General features: G+C 41.8%; 1 protein-coding gene across 5 annotated transcripts in view; it reads right to left on the bottom strand.

Moving 5' to 3' along the window:
- ptpn4a (protein tyrosine phosphatase non-receptor type 4a) overlaps positions 1-23,523 on the bottom strand; it is a 305,345-nt gene that overhangs the window by 125,599 nt on the left and 156,223 nt on the right. For 4 of the 5 annotated variants that reach the window (XM_068034879.1, XM_068034877.1, XM_068034878.1 and 1 more), the window contains 4 exons: positions 21,702-21,754; positions 12,234-12,354; positions 12,019-12,106; positions 9,495-9,583 (listed from right to left, as the gene is read on the bottom strand). In XM_068034879.1, coding sequence (XP_067890980.1) covers positions 9,495-9,583; positions 12,019-12,106; positions 12,234-12,354; positions 21,702-21,754 — 351 coding nt within the window. Of the gene's footprint in view, positions 1-9,494; positions 9,584-12,018; positions 12,107-12,233; positions 12,355-17,148; positions 17,288-21,701; positions 21,755-23,523 lie in introns of those variants that run through there. The other variant, XM_068034881.1, reaches the window with a different exon arrangement.

Genomic DNA, 23,523 nt, shown 5'->3' with positions numbered 1-23,523 from the left:
GTTACTTTCCCTTCAAACACAAAACCCTGATCACCTTCAGGAATCCTATTAACTTTGCCAACACTGGCCGCAGTAAGCTTCCTGGGTTGCACTCTTACTGCAGTTAAAGCCACAGCTTGCTCTGTGCTTTCCATCAGGATCCCGTCTGCACTGAGTGGGTGTGCCCTGATTAACCATACCAGTTTTCCCTTTAGTTTCCAGCAGTCAGCTTTTAAATGCTTTGCCTTATTACAATAGAAGCACACAGGTCTCCGGGTCTCACTCTTGCTCACAGCACCTTCCTTTTTGGCTGGAGGAGGGTCCCGTGTTTCCTGATTTCTTTTCTCTTCCAGGACTGCCTGGGCAGATATCACCTTCCCACCCTTTGTCCTTTTTGAATTTGTGGGGGTGATTAGAAAAGGTTCTCCCCTGAGAAACGGACTGATAAATTAAAGCAAACTCATCAGCCAGAACGGCCGCTAGCTGGGCTCCCTGAACCTGCTGCTCCTCTACATGGGTCTTTATTGAGAATGTGAGTTTTTTTCAAAATTCCTCTAACAGGATTACTTCTTTGAGATTCTCATAGCTGAGCTGAACTTTAAGAGCCCTCAGCCACTTGTCAAAAGCCAGCTGCTTACTTCTCTCAAACTCCAGATAAGTTTGATTGGCTTGCTTTTTGAGGGTTCTAAACTTTTGGCGATAGGCTTCGGGTACTAATTCATATGCCCCGAAGATATCATTTTTGGCCAGTTCATAATCTGATGAACACTCATCTGGCAAAAAGGAATAAATCTCATGGGCTTTTCCAGTTAGCTTGCTTTGCAATAAGACCAGGTCTCAGTTGGCCGTTTTAGCTGCCTTGTCAGTTTCTCAAAAGACATGAAAACCGATTCCACATCTTCCTCATTGAATTTTGGAATTAGCTGAGTGAGTTTTAGCAATCTCGTACCCAGCCCTGAATTATGGTCCTCCAATCACACACAACCACAAGAAAACCTGTATCGAAATTTGCTCTTTTTGATTGGGAACAATTTCTCTTCCCAGTTCCAATTTCAGTCGTTCCTCTGTGGGTAAAATCCCAGACGAGCCCCCAAATTTCTGTACAACAGGTGAGAAAGGTGTCTAGGGTTCTTTTACTGTCTTCACCTAGTCGTATTGTAACAGGGTTTAATTTTAGACAGTGTTTTGAGCTCCCCCCTTTACGAATCCTTGTTCACAGCTTTCTAATTAGAAAGCGAACAAATAAGCATAAACAGGCTTTCTAAGGTTTAAAGAAGAAAAGGGAAATTTATTAAGCCTTAAACTTTAATACGGCTAACACCTACGGATATACAACGCACCCATGCTAGCATGCACACACGATATACACATGCTAATAGGGACGGAAAAGAGAAGAAAAATAAAATGGAGAGGTCTCTAAAGGGGGTTTCTTGTTACTGTTTGTGTTTCCAGCTCGTCACAGAGTCCTTGATTGTAGATAGCTCGTACTTTTCGTTGGGGCCCAATAATCTTCTTAAACCTTGTTCACTGTAGGAGACTTTTCTTTCTTGGTGTTCCTATGTCTTCAATGGTTCCTGAAGCTGGTGAGAGCGAGATGAGAACAATCAGGAGAGAGGTGTTCTCAGTCCAGGAGAAAATTCCTTCTACTTTCAAATTGCTTGTTGGAAGTTCAAATTCAAAAAACCCCAGTCAGCCAGCCATGTGACCAAACCAGTCTGACCACAACTGTTTGTGTATTTGGCCATCTTAGCAGTTCACCTGGAATGCTAGCCTTTCCACCTTCAACGTCTGGTAATCAAAAATCCACTGTGGATTAAATTGGCACAGGGACTAGCTCCTTTGTCCTTTGAAGTACTTGTCTGTGGACATGCTAATATCTCTCTCCAATCAGGGGTTTGCAATTTTAAGTTTTAATGTTCATGTGGCGAAATAATGTGTGCCTCAGTGTTGGCAGATGGGGGGGGGGGGGGCGGGGGGGGGGGGGGGGGGCTTGCCTGACACTATATATTTAAATCTCAGAATAATTCTTGCCATTCGTCTCTGAACTTTCTCCTTTGCAATGAAATTGGGTTGGTAGCAGTGAAGAATTGCATACAGAAGTCCAAATATGGCTGCACCAGTTATTCAAAGTTGCATCTATTTTCGCTTAAGAAGAATTTAAGGTGTACCATGGCTCTTAAGAAAGTTAGGGCCTTCCAATAGAAACCTTAACATTTTAGTTACTCTTTCAAAACTACCATTTAGTCTACTGAAAGAACTGATATCTTGGAAACTGCAATTTCCCTTGCATCAAATTCACAACTTCAATTAATGTGCCACTCAAAAAGGCGTGAAAAGATACTACACTGTACAAATTCAACAGAGATTTCCTAAATTTGGATATACTTTTGTCTTTTCTCCTCTTGGATTTCTATTTTCCTTGGATTTGAGGGAATGAAAGATGAGCACATAGCAGCTTTAAATGTAATCTACTTTAACATTAATAGGTTATACTGCCGCCTGCTCACAAAAGCAAAATACTAACCTGCCCAGCAACATTTTACAAGACTCATCAGAAATTTATTTCCAAACCTTAAACAATGCATCTTAATTTGCATAAAATAGGTTAAAATAATGTGAAGAGTAAGGTAACAGGATCATTGATTCAACTGTCCACAGATTTAAAAGCAGTGGCTAAGTCCAAATCTTGGGTGGCAATCATTATGCTGTTCGGACAAGAGGCATGATGGAACGCATTATGCCCAGCAGGAAAGGAGTCACACTGACATGTCATTAATAGGATGACAATATACTTAAGAGATCAAGCCTCAAGACATACCAGGAAAACAAAGAGTTCAACATAAAACTAATAACCTGAGCTATGTAATAATGAAAAGGTTTCCCAAATCCTCAGGCAACAGAACAAATGAAACAAAGCAAATGCATTTAAATTGAAAGGATTATAAATGTGAGTGCACTACTTGTTATTAGATGTCACAAGTATCCTTTTGTTGACTTACAGCCTATTTTCAAGTACATGTTTAATCTTGAAAGGATAATCAAGGTACTACTGAGTTCATGTTAACATGAAAACAATCAGATTTTTAAATTATTCTTCTATAAAAGCAAATGCTCACACAGAATATCGATATTTTATAGAATTTCGGGAAAGCATTATATAATAGACAAAATCATTTACTAAAATATTTTAAGGTCATCAAGAACTGCATAATAAGAGTGGAATAATTGCCTAGTGAAGCATTCTAGAAGTACTTTCTCAAGTAAATTAAAAGCAAAATACTGCGGATGCTGGAAATCTGAAATAAAAACAAGAAATGCTGGAACCACTCAGCAGGTCTGGCAGCATCTGTGGAAAGAGAAGAGGAGTTAACGTTTCGGGTTGACTCTTAACTGCCCACTGAAATGGCCTCGCAAACCACGCAACTAAGGGCAATTAGGAATGGGCAACAAATGCTGGCCTTGCCAGCAATGCCCACATCCCATGAAAGAATAAAAAAAACATGGTTACCTCAGACATGTTTGAAGGACGCAAAATCAATAAATACCTAGTGACAGATACTATATACAAGAGTACTAAGGGAGGCAAAGTGCTCGATCTACAAAAATTCTGGCAACCATTATGAGGGAGTTAATGAGTAGAGGCAAGGTGTTATTAGACAGGAAAAAAGAAAGGCAACAAAAAACCCAGGGTTAACTCAATTTTGAAATATAATTGCATGGGATGACAGTATTGTTTGAAGACAATAGCAGCATGTAGATTTTGGAAGATGTAACAGATTAAATATACAAGATACTCATTTCTCCAAGGTGATAAAATCCCTGGTGGAACATCGATTGAATATCCAGTAGTCTGTCTTTAATGGCAGGCATGTGATGAAATGCACCCTGTGACCATAGTTAAACAGCATCTTACAGGAAAAGATGGCACATCAATTTTAAAACAATTTGTGCTAAATGTGGTAAAATGGGTAGTTATGAAACAACCTATAGTTATACCAAGTGCAGCATTGACAAAACATTCTCTGCCAAGTTTATTCAAAGGTTTTTACTAACATCTCACTTATCCAGTAATTAAGGCATAAACACCCTGTCCATTGTAATAAAAAGAGAATTGAGAGAGAATTGAGAATGCAGGCCCCAAGAAATAATTCAAGGCCAATTCATTACGGTCTGATGAAAAAGATGACACACAGTGAATACGAGGGAGAGAATTTTCAAGTACTTGCAACATAAATGTGCTTGCAGCCAACAAATTAGGCATAAAGTCAACAAGCAGGTATTGAATAAATGGAAAATCTTCAAGCGGGAGTTGTCTCAGATCTGTAAATGTCACAGATGTGAATGAAGGACCAGCAGCAAAACTTCTTAGAAGCTTTGGTAGAGGGCGCTAAAGAATCCATTTTCAATTGTTGATATTGGGTATCAAGATATACTGAAAGGAGCAAGTGAATTCAGGCAAATGTATAACCTCCATACTTTAACTCAGTATGGCTAGAGCCAGGGTGTTGTGGGGAGGGGGGGGGGGGGGGGGCGGCGGGCATAGGGGGGTGCATGGAGGTTGGGGAAAAGCTTTAGAAAAATATCTTGTGGGAGCCATTATGGAATATCTGTTAGATCTATTGATAGGCATGGGGCTTGTACATTGAAAGCTGCAGGAAGATCAAGACACTAGTACATGTGTGTAAACATTATGCAGTGAAGGTGGCAGTATTTAGGAAGAATCGAGTATGCCGCAAGAAAGACTGAAAAAGACGAACATGGCAATTTATGGCAAATCCCTCAGAAATAACTGCCCGCTTAGTTTAGTGGAATTACAAGAACATCTCTGGTGTATATCCTTGACTGTAAATGGTAAGTGCAACATTTGTGACATATAAAATCAACTGGGATAATTACACTGGAACTTTTCATCATTGATCGTTTTTAAATTGTAAGTTGCAATTTTTTTTTAATCAACAGAACCAGAAGATGAAGAAAAGTTTTTCTTTTTACACAGCAAATTAAGAATTACCTGAAACGCTGGTAGAAGCAGATTCAATAGTAAGTTTCAAAAGGGAACTGAATAAATACTTAAAAGGGAAAAAAGTACAGTGCAATGGAGAAAAGGCAGGTGAGTGGTACTAATTGGATCGCTCTTTCAAAGAGCTGCTACAGGCCCTATGAACCGAATGGTCTCCTCCTGTGCTGTATCGTTCTATGGAATCCAATCACTGGTAAGCAAGCAACAAAGCAACCAAAATCCTGAAATAAAAGCAAAATACTAAAGATGCTGGAAATCTGAAATAGAAACAGAAAATGCTGGAAATACTCCTAAGCTTGAACATCACATCTGTAGAGTTAAGTTCTGAAGCAGTCCTGCTGAAGCTGTATAGTGCTCGAGTCAGGCTAATTTTGATTACTGCATTCAGTTCTGGTCACTAAGGCAGAAGATATCATCGAGTCAGAGTCATTTATGACACAGAAGGAGGCCATTCAACCCATCGAGTCCATGCTGGCTCGTCACAGAGCTATATAGTCAGTCCCACTCCCCCGCTCGAGCCCCACAGCCCTGCAAGTCTATTTCTCTCAGGTGGCCATTCAACTTCCTTTTGAAGTCATTGATTCTTTCCACTTCCACCACCTTTGTGGGCAGCGAGTTCCAGGTCATTACCACCCACTACGTAAAAAAGTTCTTCCTCATAGTCCCACTGCACCTTTTGCCCAAAACTTTGAATGTGTCCCCTAGTTCTTGTACCATTTGTTAATGGGAACAGTTTTTCCTTGTCTAACATATCTAAGCCGGTCATAATCTTGTACACACCTTAGTCTTGGAAGGGGACAGAAAAGAAAACAAGGTGATTTCTGCTGTCTGAAGACTATATTATGAACTAAGATTAGAAAGAACATGTAGCCCTAGCCTTGATGATCCTAACAAGTGAGGAACTTGGAGGTAAGAAATAGAAATACTTTTAAAAAATTGCAATTTCACAAGACAGCATAGGTACAAACCAGTAAAATTCAAGTTCAGCAGGAACATCAGAAGTCAAGAAGCACTTCATACAATGTGATTAATACCTTCCTGTGACATTGATCACAAGTCGTGGGAGTCAGTTGCCAGCGATCGCCAGAGCTGGCGGGCAGCCATAAAGGCGGGGCTAAAGTGTGGCGAGTCGAAGAGACTTGGCAGTTGGCAGGAAAAAAGACAGAAGTGCAAGGGGAGAGCCAACTGCGAAACAGCCCTGACAACCAATTTTATCTGCAGCACCTGTGGAAGTGTCTGTCACTCTAGTATTGGCCTTTATAGCCACTCCAGGCACTGCTCCACAAACCACTGACCACCTCCAGGCACTTACCCATTGTCTCCCGAGACAAGGAGGCCAAAGAAGAAGATTAATACCTGGAATGGTCTTGCAGGTAGAGTGGAGGAGGAAATCAGATGAAGTGACTGGGAGGACGGGCAGCCACAAATTTTAATAGAAAGATGAGGTTTATTGACTGATCATCTTCATCTGTACTCAATAATTGAGACACTGAAAAATGTTGGATGTTAGAAAGGACACATGACTTCAGCAAAATTTTGAACCAAATAAAATGCATTGAAGCATATATACATTTATACATTGATGCTGAACTTTCTTTGACTGAATTGTAATGACAGACAAGGGGAAAAATTAGGATCAAATCAACCAGCTGGAAATAAAAACAAAATTTCTGCCAGAAGAACGACGACAAGAAAAATACTAAATCATCTCAAGTCGGGTGGGGGAAGGGTGGAAGATTCCTTTTATCTCCATGGCTCAGCTTGCATGTCTATTTAGTTTACCACCAATTAAAAAAGGCATTTGATAAAACAAGCTGCAGCAACGGAAGATGCATTTTGCGCTCATAATTCTAAATCAAATATTGCATTTTAATTGTTGAACATTACAGCACAGAAAGAGGCCATTTGGTCTATCAAGTCTGCACAAGTCACCACCTCTAATCCCACACTTTTCCTTACTCACTTTTTAAATGTTCCTTTGTTTTTACACAACTATTTTAAACACTTTAACAACTGTGTGCAGCAGAGAATTCAACATTCTAACTACCCTCTATGCAAACTACCCTCTATTTCTAACACTCCCTTTAATTCTTTATGTGAAACCACTAGGTACGTTAGTAACGAGTGCGGTTCTTGATTTTTTTTTAAAAACAGAAATATAGCTTCTCAAATACCAGAGTATCCTATTACTGTATAGTATGTTTATTATGTGTATGTAGTTTAGAGATTTACCCACTTTGATACTGGCAACCAAGGTTTTGTATAATACAAAATTGTGACAGCGAGTGTACCATCAAAATGGATAAATTATTAGCTACCTATACTTATCGACAGATACATGTGTATGAATGTAAAATATATATTACATACTGTACACACACATAGATATATTCACACTGATATGTAATGCTCAACTATACAGTCTAAATCAGTATAAGTCAGAGGAAGTCATGCTCAACTTTTATAGTGCTCTGGTCATATTTTTTCTGTTCATTCATGGGATGTGGGCGTCGCTGGCTAGGCCAGCATTTATTGCTCATCCCTAATTGCCCTCGAGAAGGTGGTGGTGAGCTGCCTTCATGAACCGCTACAGTCCGTGTGGGGTAGATACACTTACAGTGATCCTAGGAAGGGAGTTCCAAGATTTTGACCCAACAACAGTAAAGGAACAGAGATATAGTTCCAAGTCAGGATGGTGTGTAGCTTGGAGGGGAACATGCAGGTGGTGGTTCCCACGCATCTGCTACCCTTATCCTTTTGGTGGTAGAGGTCACTGGTTTGGAAGGTGCTGTTGAAGGAGCCTTGGTGAGTTGCTGCAGTGCATCATGTAGATGGTACACACTGCTGCCACTGTGCGTCAGTGGTGGAGGGAGTGAATGTTTGTGGATGGGGTGCCAATCAAGCGGGCTGCTTTGTCTTGGATAGCGTGGAGCCTCTTGAGTGTCGTTGGTGCTGCACCCATCCAGGCAAGTGGAAAGTATTCCATCACACTCCTGACTTGTTCCTTGTAGATGGTGGACAGGCAGTGGAGAGTCAGGAGGTGAGTTACCCGTTGCAGGATTCCGAGCCTCTGGCCTACTCTTGTAGGCACGGTATTTATAAGGCTACTCCAGTTCAGTTTCTGGTCAATGGTAACCCCCAGGATGTTGATAGTGGGGGAATTCAGCGATTGTAATGCCCTTGAATGTCAAGTGGAGATGGTTAGATTCTTGTTGGGAGATGGTCATTGCCTGGCACTTAAGTGGCAAGTAACATTGGTGCCACACATCAGCCCAAGCCTGGATATTGTCCAGGTCTTGCTGCATTTCTACACAGACTGCTTCAGTATCTGAGGAGTCACGAATGGTGCTGAACATTGTGCAATCAGCAGCGAACATTCCCACTTCTGACCTTATGACTGAAGGAAGGTCATTGATGAAGCGGCTGAAGATGGTTGGGCCTAGGACACTACCCTGAGGAACTCCTGCAGTGATGGCCTGGAGCTGAGATGACTGACCTCCAACAACCATAACCATCTTCCTTTGCGCTAGGTACGACTCCAACCAATCACACAACTTGCACTTATATAGCACCATTCACACAGTAAAATGTCCCAAGAAGGTTCACAGGAGAAGACAACGACGACAACAATTCTCAAATTACTCAGAATTCTGGTCTGGAAAAACAAAGGAGAAATTCAAGTTTTGGAGGCAGTGCAGAAAGCCAAAAAGTTAATCCTATCTTCAAGGCCAGGGTTATAAGGAAAGACTGAAGAAACATGAACTTTTCAGCCTTGAAATGAGATGTCTGAGGGATGATCTTTTAAACATATATGAGAGTAAATGTTATTGAAAAGGCAAATTGAAAAATTAGTTTAAACTAAATTGAAAGCAGGAAAAAATGGACAGATTTAAAATAGTAAAAGGCAAATTTAGGGCTAGTAAGTAGTTGTTCATGCAGAGCAATCAGTATATGGAATGGACTCCCAGGTAGAGTACTGGAGGCGAAAGCCATGGAACCATTCATAACTAGATGCTGCAATTGGGGAACTTGAGGGTTTCCTCGATAGTGAACAATGAATAACCTTTTTCAACCATGATTATCTTGTAATGCTAATCTAATGCACTTCCTGACAAGATAACGAATTATTTATTACATTTTGAGTTCTAGTTAAAAATAATGACTTATCTCTGGTTACTTGTCGGGAAAATGCTATCAATTACGAATATACAAGTCATCTGATAATTTAGGGCTGTCAATTTGCAAGCTGATTCTTTTTGGATTATTTGCAAATTCTCCAACAGAAGTTTACAAAGGAAACGAGCATGCTTATTTTAAAAATCTTTAAACCAACAACTTTCCTTTTTTATAAAGCCTTTAATGCGGAATAACATCCCAATATGCTTCAGAGAGGCATAAGAAAAAAATGGATATCAGCCAACGGAAGGAAGATTAGGAAGGGTGAGCAAAGGCAGGTTAAGAAGTTCTTGACAGAGGAGTGGCAGAGAGCTCTTACCATGGAAAGTAGTTAATTCGTACCCTGCTCTTGTAAATTACAATCCCACTTGACAGCACACCAATCATAATTTCTGTGTTGCTTTGATCCTAAAAAGATGATAATTTCATGTTAAACTTTCTATGTATAATTGCTGGTAAAGATTGAAGACATAAATCTATCGATCTTGCTTTTAAGTTCTTTACCTCTAGATGGATTATCCATCATCCCATATGTATAAAATCATGGAATTATCAAAATTCTAATTTATAAACAGTGACTCGAACTAAAGCAAAGTTAGAAATGTACCATACTTCAGTTAATGTTGTTCATTCATTATGGCATTAACAGCTTGTGCATACTTAAACCATTTGGTTTCTTATAAAGATACATTTGACATTCCATATTGCAACCAACAAAAAATATTAATAGTTCATGGGGAAGGCTACCTAATTCCCTTTATTCCCGAGATAAAGGCTCATAATTTTCTTCATTGAACAGAATAGTTTTTCATCAGGTATATAATACAAAAGAGTACTATAATCATTTGCAGGATATGTCCTTTGAGAACCCAGGACAAGTGGAAAAAGGTAGAGGGGAACTGTCCTCCCTCCCACCCAGAAGATTGGAAGTCTGCCATTGGCTACAGTCATAGAATCTGCAGTAACCTCTTGTTTTTGAGGTCAGAGAATACGGAGTCTGAAAAATGCAGCAAATTACTTTTACATGGAGTCTCAACCTTGCTAGCTTTGTCCCTGCTCAGGATGCTTGCTGCAACATATTGCACCCCTGTGAGATGCTGTCATTATCAATGCCAAATTTGCATGAAGGTGGAACAGGAACCAGAATGAAGTCCAACCCTATTGATGTACCTGACTACTCTCAAGTTTTTGCTCCATACCTTTCACCTGATGCCAACTTGAACAAACAAAGAACAAAGAACAGTACAGCACAGGAACAGGCCATTCGGCCCTCCAAGCCTGCGCCGATATTGATGCCTGCCTAAACTAAAACCTTCTGCACTTCCGGGGTCCGTATCCCTCTATTCCCATCCTATTCATGTATTTGTCAAGATGCCTCTTATACATCTCTATGGTACCTGCTTCCACCACCTCCCCCGGCAACAAGTTCCAGGCACTCACCACCCTCTGTGTAAAGAACTTGCCTCGCACATCCCCTCTAAACTTTGCCCCTCTCACCTTAAACCTATGTCCCCTAGTAACTGACTCTTCCACCTTGGGAAAAAGCTTCTGACTATCCACTCTGTCCATGCCGCTCATAACTTTGTAAACCTCGATCATGTCGCCCCTCCACCTCCGTCGTTCCAATGAAAACAATCTGAATTTATCCAACCTCTCCTCATAGCTAATGCCCTCCAGACTAGGCAACATCCTGGTAAACCTCTTCTGTACCCTCTCCAAAGCCTCCACGTCCTTCTGGTAGTGTGGCGACCAGAATTGCACGCAATATTCTAAGTGTGGCATAACTAAAGTTCTGTACAACTTGCTTCTGTAAAAACACCAGGGCTAACCCAGACTACCTGAAGCTCAAAACCAAGAATCATGAACTGCATAAGAGGTCCTATACTGAGTGTAGGTACCTCCAAATAGGCTCCCATCTGAAGAAAGAAAGAGGTGCCAGTCACTAGTATGAGAAATGGAAGCAGGGACAATCAACTACGTGCATCTCTAAACAATCGCTTTATAGACCATATAACTGCTTACAACTAGTATACACCAGGGATTTTATATTAGTCAGTATCTCAAATCAGGGTGCTTCAGCAACTCGAGAATTCATCAGAGTGTGGTTATTCAAAAGTGTTGACCGCTATGCACATATGCGTTCTTGTCTGAAATTTAACCACTGATGCCTCTTGCACAGTCAATAGTCTATTAATATGCACACCATTGGCAATGGGTTAAGATTATAATCTAACTTTAGTTTACAACACAACTGAATTACTGAATTCCATCAAGTATGTGTAGAAATGGTGTTAAAGATATAGTGAATATATAATTTCCCCCATCAAGATCTCTTCCATATAAAAATCTTCATTTTTTTTTTGGAGATGTGTCTTTAGTGTTTGAAGGAAAGGGGCTTTACTTTACGATGGTTTAATCCAGTGTCGTACAATGCATTAGCCACAAGTCACTTGGGCCTAATTGAGAATCCAAATTTGGCTAATAGTTCAATTATAATGGCAGACCAAAGTAGGTCAACCAATATGATTAATCAATTTGAACTTGACAGTCATCCCTCCCACAACCATAACAGAAAATATTATAGATCATCCTCCATTTCTGTTGTCTGAAATTAGAACAAACAAAAAGATCCTTCAACTCAATTTATGATCCCACTCTTATCAAATACAGACCTTTGGTGAAAATGTGAAAATTTAGTACAGGGTGAGGCACAAATCATGTTTTAAAATCACTTGATAGACCCCAACATTTAATTAACTGTACTTTACAAGAGCAACGGTAAGCTTACATTTCCTCATTGGGTACATCTGAAAACCAAGTCAAGAGGCCAGATTTAAACTTACCCTTGCATAGTGCAATTCAACTCCATATAGTTCTAAGCTGCGTGCTGTATTTAAGTAATTAAATTCTGATTCTGCGGGAGAGAGTCCTCTGTTTTTTTAAAAAAAAGCACATTTAAATTATGCAGTGAAGCAACACATGTAATACTCAAATACTTTAAAACATCAAAAAAACACGACTGCGTGAAATAAAAAGAATACATATTGGAATAACTCACTTATGCTGCTGATGCAATTTTGCTATTTCTTTTTCAAAGTCTTGAGGCTGGTTAGAGATAAATGAATAATCGGCGAGGTAGCCTGGCAAGTGCTCTGAATTGTTGTAATCGCCCAGTTCAGCTTTAAAAATAATCAATTGCAACAATTAGATACAAAATGTCTTGCTCATCCCAAACTAAGTAGTTACAATGCTGGGAAACATTTGTGTGCTACTTTTTTCCTGCAACTCGCTTTGCCCCCTGCCATGCAAATTTGTCACCCTAAAAAGCTTGCTTCTCTTCATCAGTGAGATTTAGATGGTTACTTTATCATGGGACATAAAAACAAAAAATGCTGTAAATACTCAGCAGGTCTGACAGCATCTGTGGAGAGAGAAGCAGAGTTAATGCTTCAGGTCAGTGACCTTCCATCAGAACTGGCAAAGGTTAGAAATGTAATAGGTTTTAAGCAAATAAAGCAGGGGAGGGGCAAAAGATAACACAAGGGAAGGTGTTGATAGGACAGAGGGTCACAGAATGGGCGGCACAGTGGCGCAGTGGTTAGCACCGCAGCCTCACAGCTCCAGGGACCCGGGTTTGATTCCGGGTACTGCCTGTGTGGAGTTTGCAAGTTCTCCCTGTGTCTGCGTGGGTTTTCTCCGGGTGCTCCGGTTTCCTCCCACAAGCCAAAAGACTTGCAGGTTGATAGGTAAATTGGCCATTATAAATTGTCACTAGTATAGGTAGGTGGTAGGGAAATATAGGGACAGGTGGGGATGTTTGGTAGGAATATGGGATTAGTGTAGGATGAGTATAAATGGGTGGTTGATGTTCGGCACAGACTCGGTGGGCCGAAGGGCCTGTTTCAGTGCTGTATCTCTAATCTAAGCTAATCTAATAACTGAGCAGAAGGTCATGAAGCAAAGGCAAAGGGTGTGTTAGTGGTGTGGTGAAAGACAACGCGTTAGTGCAGAGAGGGTGTTAAATGATGGAATAATGAACAGCCGTTAAATGATGGAATAATGAACAGCCTTGAGCAAAAGCACAAACATGAAAAATAAACAGTGGGCAGGCACATGGTAAAAAAAGGAATGAAACAAACTAAAATTAAAATAAAAATACATCTCTATTCCCCACCAGGACAGTTCGAGGGCTCTCCGCTTCTTCCTTGAACAGAGGCCTAACCAGTCCCCATCCGCCACCACCCTCCTCTGCTTGGCTGAACTTGTTCTCACATTGAGCAACTTCTCCTTCAACTCCACTCACTTCCTTCAAGTAAAAGGTGTTGCTATGGGTACCCGCATGGGTCTGAGTTATGCCTGTCTTTTTGTGGGATATGTCAAACATTTCTTGTTCCAATCCTACTCAGGCTCCCTCCCCCAACTCTTTTTGCGATACGTTGATGACTGTATCGGTGCTGTTTCCTGTCCTCGCCCCAAACTGGAAAACTTTATCAACTTTGCTTCCAATTTCCACCCTTCTCTCACCATTACATGGTCCACCTCCGACACTTCCCTTGCCTTTGACTTCTTTGTCTCCATCTCTGGGGATAAGCTGCCTACTAATATTCATTACAAGTCCACCAACTCCCACAGCTATCTCGACTACACTTCTTCACACCCTGCCTCCTGTAAGGACTCCGCTTCATTCTCCCAGTTTCTCCGTCTCAGACGCATCTGCTCTGATGATGCAACCTTCCACAACAGCACGTCATAACATTCAAGGCTATGGGCCAAGTGCTGGTAAATGGGATTAGGTAGACAGGTCAGGTGTTTTAATGCATCGGTGCAGACTCGATGGGCCGAAGGGCCTCATCTGCACTGTATTATTCTGTGATTCTGTGAACAGCGCTTCTGACATATCTTCTTTTTACCTCCACTGAGGATTCCCCCACTGTGGTTGACAGGGCCCTCAACAGTGTCCGGCTCATTTCCCACACCTCTACCCTTACCCCTCCCTTCAAGAACCGCAACAGGGATCCCCTTGTTCTCACTTTCCATCTCACCAGCCTCCACATCGAAAGAATCATCCTCCGCCATTTCCATCACATCCAGCATGACGCCGCCACCAAATGCATCTTCCCCTCCCCTCCCTGCATTCCGAAGGGATCGTTCCCTCCGCGACACCTTGGTCCACTCCTCCATTACCCCCGACACCTCACCCCCTTCCCATGCAATCGCAGGAGGTGTAATACCTACTCCTTTACCTCCTCTCTCCTCACTATCCAAGGCCTCAAACACTCCTTTCAGGTGAAGCCAGTTCTGATGAAAGGTCACTGACCTGAAACGTTAACTCTGCTTCCCTCTCCACAGATGCTGTCAGACCTGCTGAGTATTTCCAGAAATTTTTGTTTTTATTTCATATTTCCAGCATCTGCAGTATTTTGCTTTTACTTTATCATGGGACTATCACAGGGTAGCCAAATCTTGCCCTCACCACTCACAGATGACACACTTTCTAGTAGGCCATTGGTGGGGGGAGGGGAATGGGTAAGGGAAGAGAAATATAGGGACAGGTGGGGATGTGGTAGGAATATGGGATTAGTGTAGGATTAGTATAAATGGGTGGTTGATGGTCGGCACAGACTCAGTGGGCCGAAGGGCCTGTTTCAGTGCTGTATCTCTAAACTAAACTAAACTAAATCAGGAGCAGGTATCCAGGATGACTTTTAGGAGGCCAATTATAAAGCACCCACTGTACTAATTCATTACAAAGCAGAGACTGAAAATGGAGGCTTCTTGGGTATATATGGTTCAGCTGTCAGGCAAGCTCCCCACCTGCCAAGAAAGAGGAAATTAATTTCACCACATGAACATTGATTTTAAACTGTTGTTGTTGAAGAAAGAACTTGCTTTAAAAAACAATTGGAGACTTTGGCTGGAGAGAGACATTAGCATATCAACAAACAGTACTTCAAAGGGCAAAGGGGTTATTCCCTGCTCCAATATAATCCACAATGGACTTTTGATTACCAGACGTTGAAGCATTCCAGGTCGACTAAGCTGGCCGAATACACAAACAGACGTGGTCAGACTAGTTAGTCACATGACTGGCTGACTGTTAGGGAGTTTTTTGAATTTGAACTGGCCACAGGGTTAAAACTCAGAAGGCTGTTCACTCCTGGACTGGAAAAGACCCCTCTCCTGTCTGCTCTCATCAGCTTCGGAAACCACTGAAGACATATGAACCCCCAGAGAGAAAAGTCTCCTACAGTGAACAAGGTTTAAGAAGAATACTGGGCCCCAATGAAAAAACTACTTACAAAAGGATTACAATGAGCTCGAAGCACAGTAAACAAGGAACTCTTTTGATATTACCTCAAACCTCTCCATTTTATTTTTCTTCTGCTCTTTTCTGTCCCTATTTGCATGTGCTTATCGCGTATGTATGCTAGCATAGGGCACAGTGTGTATCTATAGGCGTTAACTGAATTAGAGTTTGTTTTAATAAATTTCACTTTGCTTCATTAAACCCAAGAAAGCCTGTTTATGCTTATTTCTTTGCCTTATAATTGGAAAGTGGTGAACCAGGATTTACCAAGGGGAGCTCAAAATACAGTGTGTTTAAAATTAAACCCTGTTACAATAAGACCAGGTGAAGACAGTAAAAGACCCCTAGATACCTTTCTCACCTGGTCATAACAATCTTTGTGTAAACCCACTTACTCACAAAGGACAAGTGACAGTTTTTAAGAAGTATTAAAGCTTTTATTCCTTGATGCTGTGTTGGATGATGAGAATATTTGTCTCATTTTGAAGAGCTGCTTCCAGTTTGTTTATTAATAAAGCCTGTCTAGATAACTGGACTTCAGAAAATCAATAGAACAAATCTTACAAAATCCATTTCATGATAAAGTTTACAGTTTTAATAAAGCTGGTTTGGACTGAGTACAGAAAGAAATGTGGCAACTACCAAAGGTTAGAGAGGATACGTTAAACAATGTGATGGACAGAATGAATGGATCTGGACAGCACATATGAGAGCAAATTATGAAACGTGAAAATATTGCATAAATTTTCGACTGCACAAATATAACCCATTTATAAATACAGGTAACAACTTCTGCATGATAATTTCAAAGTAGAGCAAAAGCTTAGTCATCTGGCATGTGCCAGACCTGAGAGGTGGTGGATAATCGAAAATTACAGTTAATGAGCTGTACTTACCAAGGTAATAGAGTACAATAATTTTAATTAAGAGAAACGATTACATACAAAGTACAAGATGATGTACAAATGCAGTGCCACTAAGATGACTATCGCATCATCACTAACTAATGCCAAGAACTGCACTCGGGAAAACTCGACCAGGAAAGCTTTGGAAGACATCTGGGTGCCGGATGCATTTTGGTTACTACAATCGAGACTTGTTTAGAGAGATTATGGAAATTCCGGATAATAGAACTTGCTGGTTGGTAAAGTACCAGGTAACAAAGATTTTACTATATTTTATCTGTCATAAGTCTTCTTATACTCTTCACATGTGGTCATGCTAGGCCCCCACCTGCCAAGAATGAGGCATATTAATTTTGTCACGAACATTGATTTTAAACAGTTGCTGGAGTGAAGAAAGGACTTGTTAAACAGATCAACCGTGGGTGGGAAAAAAACATTTACATACTAATAGACATCGAATGTGAGGAAGCGCATTCTAGGGCCTGCTAAAGATGATACAATCCACAAGTGCCAGGACTGGTTAGACCAGCTAGTCACATGACTACCTGGCTGTTCCAGGGTTTTCTTTTGAACTGGCCAGAGAGTTTGAACTGAGAGTGTCGGTTTGCTCCTGGACTGGGAAGATCTCTCCTGTCTGCCCCCATCTCTCTCTCTCAAACCTCTGAATCCACTGAAGGTACATGAACGCCAAGAGAAAAAAGTCTCCTACAGCGAACAAGGTTTAAGCAGAATACTGGGCCCCAACGTAAAGCAAGATCTACCTGCAATCAAGGACTCTACAGTGAGCTCGAAGACCCGTAACAAAAACTCTCCAGATATTGCCTCAAACTTTTCCACTTTCATTTTTTCTTCTGTTCTTTTCTGTCTTTATTTGCGTGTGTGTATCGCATATGCATGCTAGCATGGGCGCGTTGTGTATCTGTAAGCGTTAACCAAATTAGAGTTTAATGTTTAAGTTTAATAAAATTTCAACTTTTCTTCTTTAAACCTAAGAAAGCCCGTATGTGCTGGTTTCTTTGCCTTATAATTGGAAAGCGGTGATCAAGGATTCACCAAGGGATAGCTAAAAACAATGTGTTTAAAAATAAACTCTGTTACAGTAAGACCAGGTGAAGGCTGAAAGGGAACGCTAGTCCTTTTTCGCACCTGGTCGTAATAACGTTTATTACAAATATTTGGAAGGGGAGATCAACTTCTGCCTCCCCAACATAGCATGGCTCAGTTTGGGAGCTGAACAGAATGTAAGATCAAAGCTGCCTCGCCCACTGCATGACAGTGCTCAGAAGAACAGTGCCATTATACCACTAAAGTTCAGGCTTTAAAGTATATGTTATGATTCTGTAATCTAATAAAGGAAAGGTTTAAGAGATTATAATCTCAATGGTATCATGCTTGGGATCAGTCATTATTATGCCACTTTTAACAGAATACGTACATGATCACACTCAAAAATACTGCATAAAAACAAGCATAGGAAGGATATGGAAATAGAAAAAAGGATTAGCAGAATTAAATGTCATACAACGTATGTGTGCGTGCACATGCGCAAAGAGGCTGTTTGCTGAGAAGTGACCCATACATCAGGCAACAAACACAATAACTTGCAGCTTCCCCCAAATCAATGCTTCTATTTCAAGAAACTGCATAAAAATGCAAGTTGGAACAGTAGTTAAACATGCCCATTGAACATTTAGAACTTAAAGACCGAAATTAAATCTCAAGGAAGATAAGAGAAATGGAAGAGCCACTCTCAAGCTAATAAGTAGCCAAAGCAGAGTGTTAAAAATGTGGGTCTGTTAGGGACCCTCAGCGCAAGTAAACAAGATAATATTTGATAAGGAGTTATGGGTATAAATAGGAAATGTGTAACTTTAACCAATCTAGTGTAAACTGAGAATGGCCTTGTCAAAGTATGGCAATAAAGTAACTATTAAATGTTTTCCAAGATTGTTGCTTGTGCAATGCCACATTAAAGGAAACTTGTATCTAGAACGTACAAGTGCAAAATTCAATATTTTCTTTTATTCATTTATGGGATGTGAGCATCACTGGCTAGACCAATATTTATTTCCCATCCCGAATTGCCCTCAAGAAGATGGTGGTGAGCTGCCTTCTTTAACTACTGCAGTCCTTAGGTGCTGTTAGGAAGGGAGTTCCAGGATTTTGACCCAGCAACAGTGAAGGAATGGCGATGTAGTTCCAAGTTAGGATGGTGTGTGGCTTGGAGGGGATCTTGCAGGTGGTGGTGCTCCCACATGTCTGCTGCCCTTGTCCTTCTAGGTGGTAGAGGTTGCGGATTTGGAAGGTGCTGTCAAGAAGCCATGGTGAGTTTCTGCAGTGCATCTTGGAGATGGCACACACTGCTGCCACAATACGTCGGTGGTAGAGGGAGTGAATCTTGAAGGTGGTGAATGGGATGCCAATCAAGAGGGCTGCTTTGTCCTGGATGACGTGGAGCTTCTCGAGTGCTGCTGGAGCTGCACCCATCCGGGCAAGTGGAGAGTATTCCATCACACTCCTGACTTGTGCCTTGTAGATGGTGGACAGGCTTTGGGGAAACAGGAGGCGAGTTCCTTGCTGCAGGATTCCTAGCCTCTGACCTGCTCTTGTAGCCATGGTATCAATGTGGCTGCTCCAGTTCAGTTTCTGGTCAATGGTGATGTCAATGATGGTGGATTCAGTGATGGTAATGCCATTGAACATCAAGGGCAGATGGTTAGATTCACTCTTGTTTGAAATGATCATTGCCTGGCACTTGTGTGGCACAAATGTTACTTGCCATTTATCAGCCCAAGCCTGGATGTTGTCCAGGTCTTGCTGCATCTGGACACAGACCACTTCAGTATGAGGAGTCATAAATGGTGCTGAACATTGTGCAGTGAACATCCCCACTTTTGACCTTATGATGGAGGGAAGGTCATTGATGAAGAAGTTGAAGGTGGTTGGGCCTAGGACACTATCCTGAGGAACCCCTGCTGTGACGTCCTGGGACTGAGATGATTGACCTCTAACAACCACAACCATCTTCCTTTCTGCTAGGTATGCCTCCAACAAGCGGAGTGTTTCCCACTGACACCAGATTTGTTAGGGCTCCTTGATGTCATACTCAGTCAAATGCGGCCTTGATGTCAAGGGCAGTGACTCTCACCTCACCTCTGGAGTTCAGCTCTTTTGTCCATATTTGGACCAAGACTGTATGAGGTCAGGAGCTAAGTGGCCCTGGCAGAACTCAAACTAAGTATTAGTGAGCAGGTTATTGTTGAGCAAGTGCCACTTGATGGCACTGTTGACAACCCCTTCCATCACCTTGCTGATGATCGATTAGACTGATAGGGCGGCAACTGGCCGGCTTGGATTTGTCCTGCTGTTTGTGAACAGGACATATCTGGGCGATTTTCCACATTGCTGGGTAGATCCCAGTGTTGCAGCTGTACTGGAACAGCTTGGAGAGGGGCGCAGCTAGCTCTGGAGCACAAATCTTCAGTGCTATTGCTGGAATGTTGTCAGGGCCCATAGCCTTTGCAGTATCCAGTGCCTTCAGCTGTTTCTTTGATATCACGTGGAGTGAACAGGATTAGCTGAAGACTGGCATCTGTGACGCTGGGGACCTCAGGAGGAGGCCAAGATGGATCAGCCACTCGGCCTCGTCTTTTGCACTGATGTGCTGTGCTCCCCCAGCATTGAGCATGGGGATAAAAGCATGGGGATATTTGTGCAGCCTCTTCCTCCTGTCAGTTGTTTAACTGTCCACCACCATTCACAACTGGATGTGGCAAGAATGCAGAGCTTAGATCTGATCCGTTGGTTGTGGGATTGCTTAGCTCTGTCTATCGCATACTGCTTCCGCTGTTTGCTATGCAAATAGTCCTGTGTTGTAGCTTCACCAGGCTGACCCCTCATTTTTAGGTATGCCTGGTGCCGCCCTGGCATGCCTTCCTGCACTCCTCATTGAACTAGGGTTGATCCCCTGCTTGATGGTAATGGTAGAGTGGGGTATATGCCGGGCCATGAGTTTACAGATTGTGCTGGAACACAATTCTGCTGCTGCTGATGGCCCACAGCACCTCATGGATGCCTAGCTTTGAATTGCTAGATCTGTTCAAAATCTATCCCATTTAGCACAGTGGTAGTGCCACACAACACGATGGTGGGTATCCTCAATACGAAGGTGGGACTTTGTTTCCACAAGGACTGTGCGGTGGTCACTCCTACCAATATCGTCATGGACCGATGCATCTGCAACAGGTAGATTAGTGAGGACGAGGTCAAGTAGGTTTTTCCCTCATGTTGATTCCCTCACCAGTTGCCGCAGACTCAGTCTAGCAGCTATGTCCTTTAGGACTCGGCCAGTGTGACAGGAGTGGTGCTGCAATTGAAGATGCAAGGCAGGAGGAAATTATGAAGGTGAGGTGGGGCAAAGCTATGAAGCATTTGAAGCAAGGGCAAAGAATCTGAAATCAACTTCTGCCACACAGAGTACCAATGGAGTTTGAAGAGTGCAGGGCTGATGAAAATACAGGAATTTGTGTGGGTTAGGATGCGGGTTGCAGCACTTTGGATCAGTTGAAGGCTGTAGAGTATGATGTGGGGGTGAGCTCGTAGCAGCATTGCAGAAGTTGAGCCATAAAGTGAAGACAACATGAATCAGAGGATGGGAAGGAGTTAGAAAAAACTAGTCTTTGCACTGAAGCAGATGTTGGGAATGTGAAGTGGTGGTTGGGGTCGAGCAGTGTGCACTTAATTCAGCATGAAGTGGCAGCTAGGGACGTTATAGGAATTAATGCCAGAGTTATGTAGGCACTAGCAGGGTGGAAAAAAGGATAGCATTGGTTTTATTAACATTAAGCTGCAGGAGATTTTGACTCATCCAGATTTTAATGTTGGACAGGCAGTTGGACAGTGGAACAACAGTCTTTGCAATCAACAGAACAGATTGTTGTCAGCAAACATATCCAAACAATATCGCCAAGGGGTAGCATGTAAATGGTGAAATGGAAGAAATGAAGAAAACATCAGAGGTGACTGTGCAAGTAGAAAAATCACTGGAGGCAACAGAGGGCCTACATTGTGAGATGAGTGGAAGGAGGAGAGAATAATTAATGTGGAATACAGAGTGCAGATGCTGAAAGAGGATGAATTAGTCAATGGTGCTGTTGGCAGTGGAGTGGTAGGGAAAGATACAAGACAGGAAACAATGGCACAGCTGCATATGACATTGAACAGTAAGAAAATTTAAAAGGGCAAAATTAAGTTACAACAGAGGAAAGCAAAATTGTCTTCCACAAAGAACTGTATTTATTCAGCATATACTTACACTGAACAGAGTAAGAAGCCAGAAGGACTGCAATGTTGTATGGACAAGGCAACCTAGAAAAGAGGACAATTGAAAAATAGTGCAGTTATTCCACAGCAATTATGAATTCCTGGACATTTGAACACCCTTTTCATAGGAGAGAGGTTTTCAAATTTGCCAAACTCCATTTCAGAGACTCATGCCCTATTCACACACCCTTTTCCTAAGGAATATTTTGTCGTCCTTAAGGCGATGGCAAAATTCATCCTGTTAATTCTAAAAATGGTGGGGGGGGGGGGAATTGAAAACACTTCAAAATACTCACCCTTCCTTCATTACACAGGGATCAAATAGCCAGTTGCCTCAGTGATCTACTTTTTAAACACAGTAATCCGGAGATGCCGCAGTTATAACTTTCACTTTAGCTGATGAAGCCTTGCAGAGCCAGCAAAGGGACTTTATATGGGGGAAAGGTGGAGAATCTCAGCACAGATGTTTGAATGCCTGCAACAGTAACTGACTAATAGTGCACCAGAAGCGACTCTGATAGGTGTAAATGACTACTTCTAGAAGCCAGCAGGGACTCTAACATCTCCTGGCATTGACATTGCTCCAAAATGCACTTCTGCTGAGTATGAGAGGCCACAACGGTGGTTCTTGCTCTTAGCCAGTCCATCCTTCTCGTGGCCCCGTAATATATTTGACATCCTCCATCCCAATTTGGGGACCTCTCAGTAAGACGCTGCTCACCCAATAACTTGAAAAAACAAATTAGCACTGGATACAAACTACTCCTAAACACTGTTAAAGTTAATCACAGTTCCTTTGCTTTTAAGAGAACAGTTTTGTTTGAATGGCACTTTCCCCCCAAAAAGCATAATTCAGCAAGGTTTCATGATCAAATTTCTCATACATCAAAAGGACTACAATTTAAGTATAATCTGGTAAGTCCTGCCCAATTTTTAAAGGAAAAGCCATTTTCCAGCTGGGATTTGTAAAGAATCCTTTAAGTAGTGTATTCTTCCTTGCAAACTCTACAACTGCTAAAACTGGAAATACTGTTAACATTATTTGAATATTCAGGCATAATGTGAGTTTGACTTAGAACCATCTTCAAAACCATAACAAAACAATAAGGCGAGTTCTAATAAAATGGAATAAACACCATGAACCACAATGTTGGATTTAGACAAGTAGGATATGTCCCTATGTGGAGAGTATGCACTCCATTTGGACAAACAGGAACTTAACAGTCTCGTGTAGATGACTCAGTAGTTTAAATTGGAGACAAAATGTTGATGGGTTTCTATGCCAAATGCCAATTTGATCAAAAAATTAATTTAGAAATTTGTTCTGAGCCCTTTTTGCCACTAAATCTTAATAGTAACTCCTCAGTAGTGCCTCAGCAGCATCCTCAAGATCTGCTGGCAGAACCGCATCACAAACATTTAAGTCCTGGAAACAGCCTATATCACTAGCACCGAGGCCATCCTCCTGCAAAGCCAACTACATTGGGCGGGTCACGTTGCCTGGATAGACAACAGTCGCATGCCCAAGATAGTGTTCTATGGAGAGCTGACCACTGGTAAAAGGAACAGAGGGGCCCCAGGCAAACGTTTCAAGGACTCCCTAAAGAAGTCACTCTCTGTGTGCCACATCGACCATCGCCAGTGGAAAGTGGAAAGCGCAGGCCATAGATTGCGATACCTGGACGCTACATCGGGAGAGCTACCTTTGAGACTGAGCAAAGAACCAGCATGAAAGAGAAAAGGAGGAGAAGGATAGATCCCATTGCCCCCAGCAGCAACTACATATTCACTTGTACCCTCTGTGGGAGAATCTG

Source organism: Heterodontus francisci, chromosome 7 (assembly GCF_036365525.1).
Source record: "Heterodontus francisci isolate sHetFra1 chromosome 7, sHetFra1.hap1, whole genome shotgun sequence".
Lineage (NCBI taxonomy): Eukaryota > Metazoa > Chordata > Chondrichthyes > Heterodontiformes > Heterodontidae > Heterodontus > Heterodontus francisci.
The sequence above is the reverse complement of the archived record's forward strand: the minus strand, read 5'-3'. Positions and strand labels throughout refer to the sequence as shown.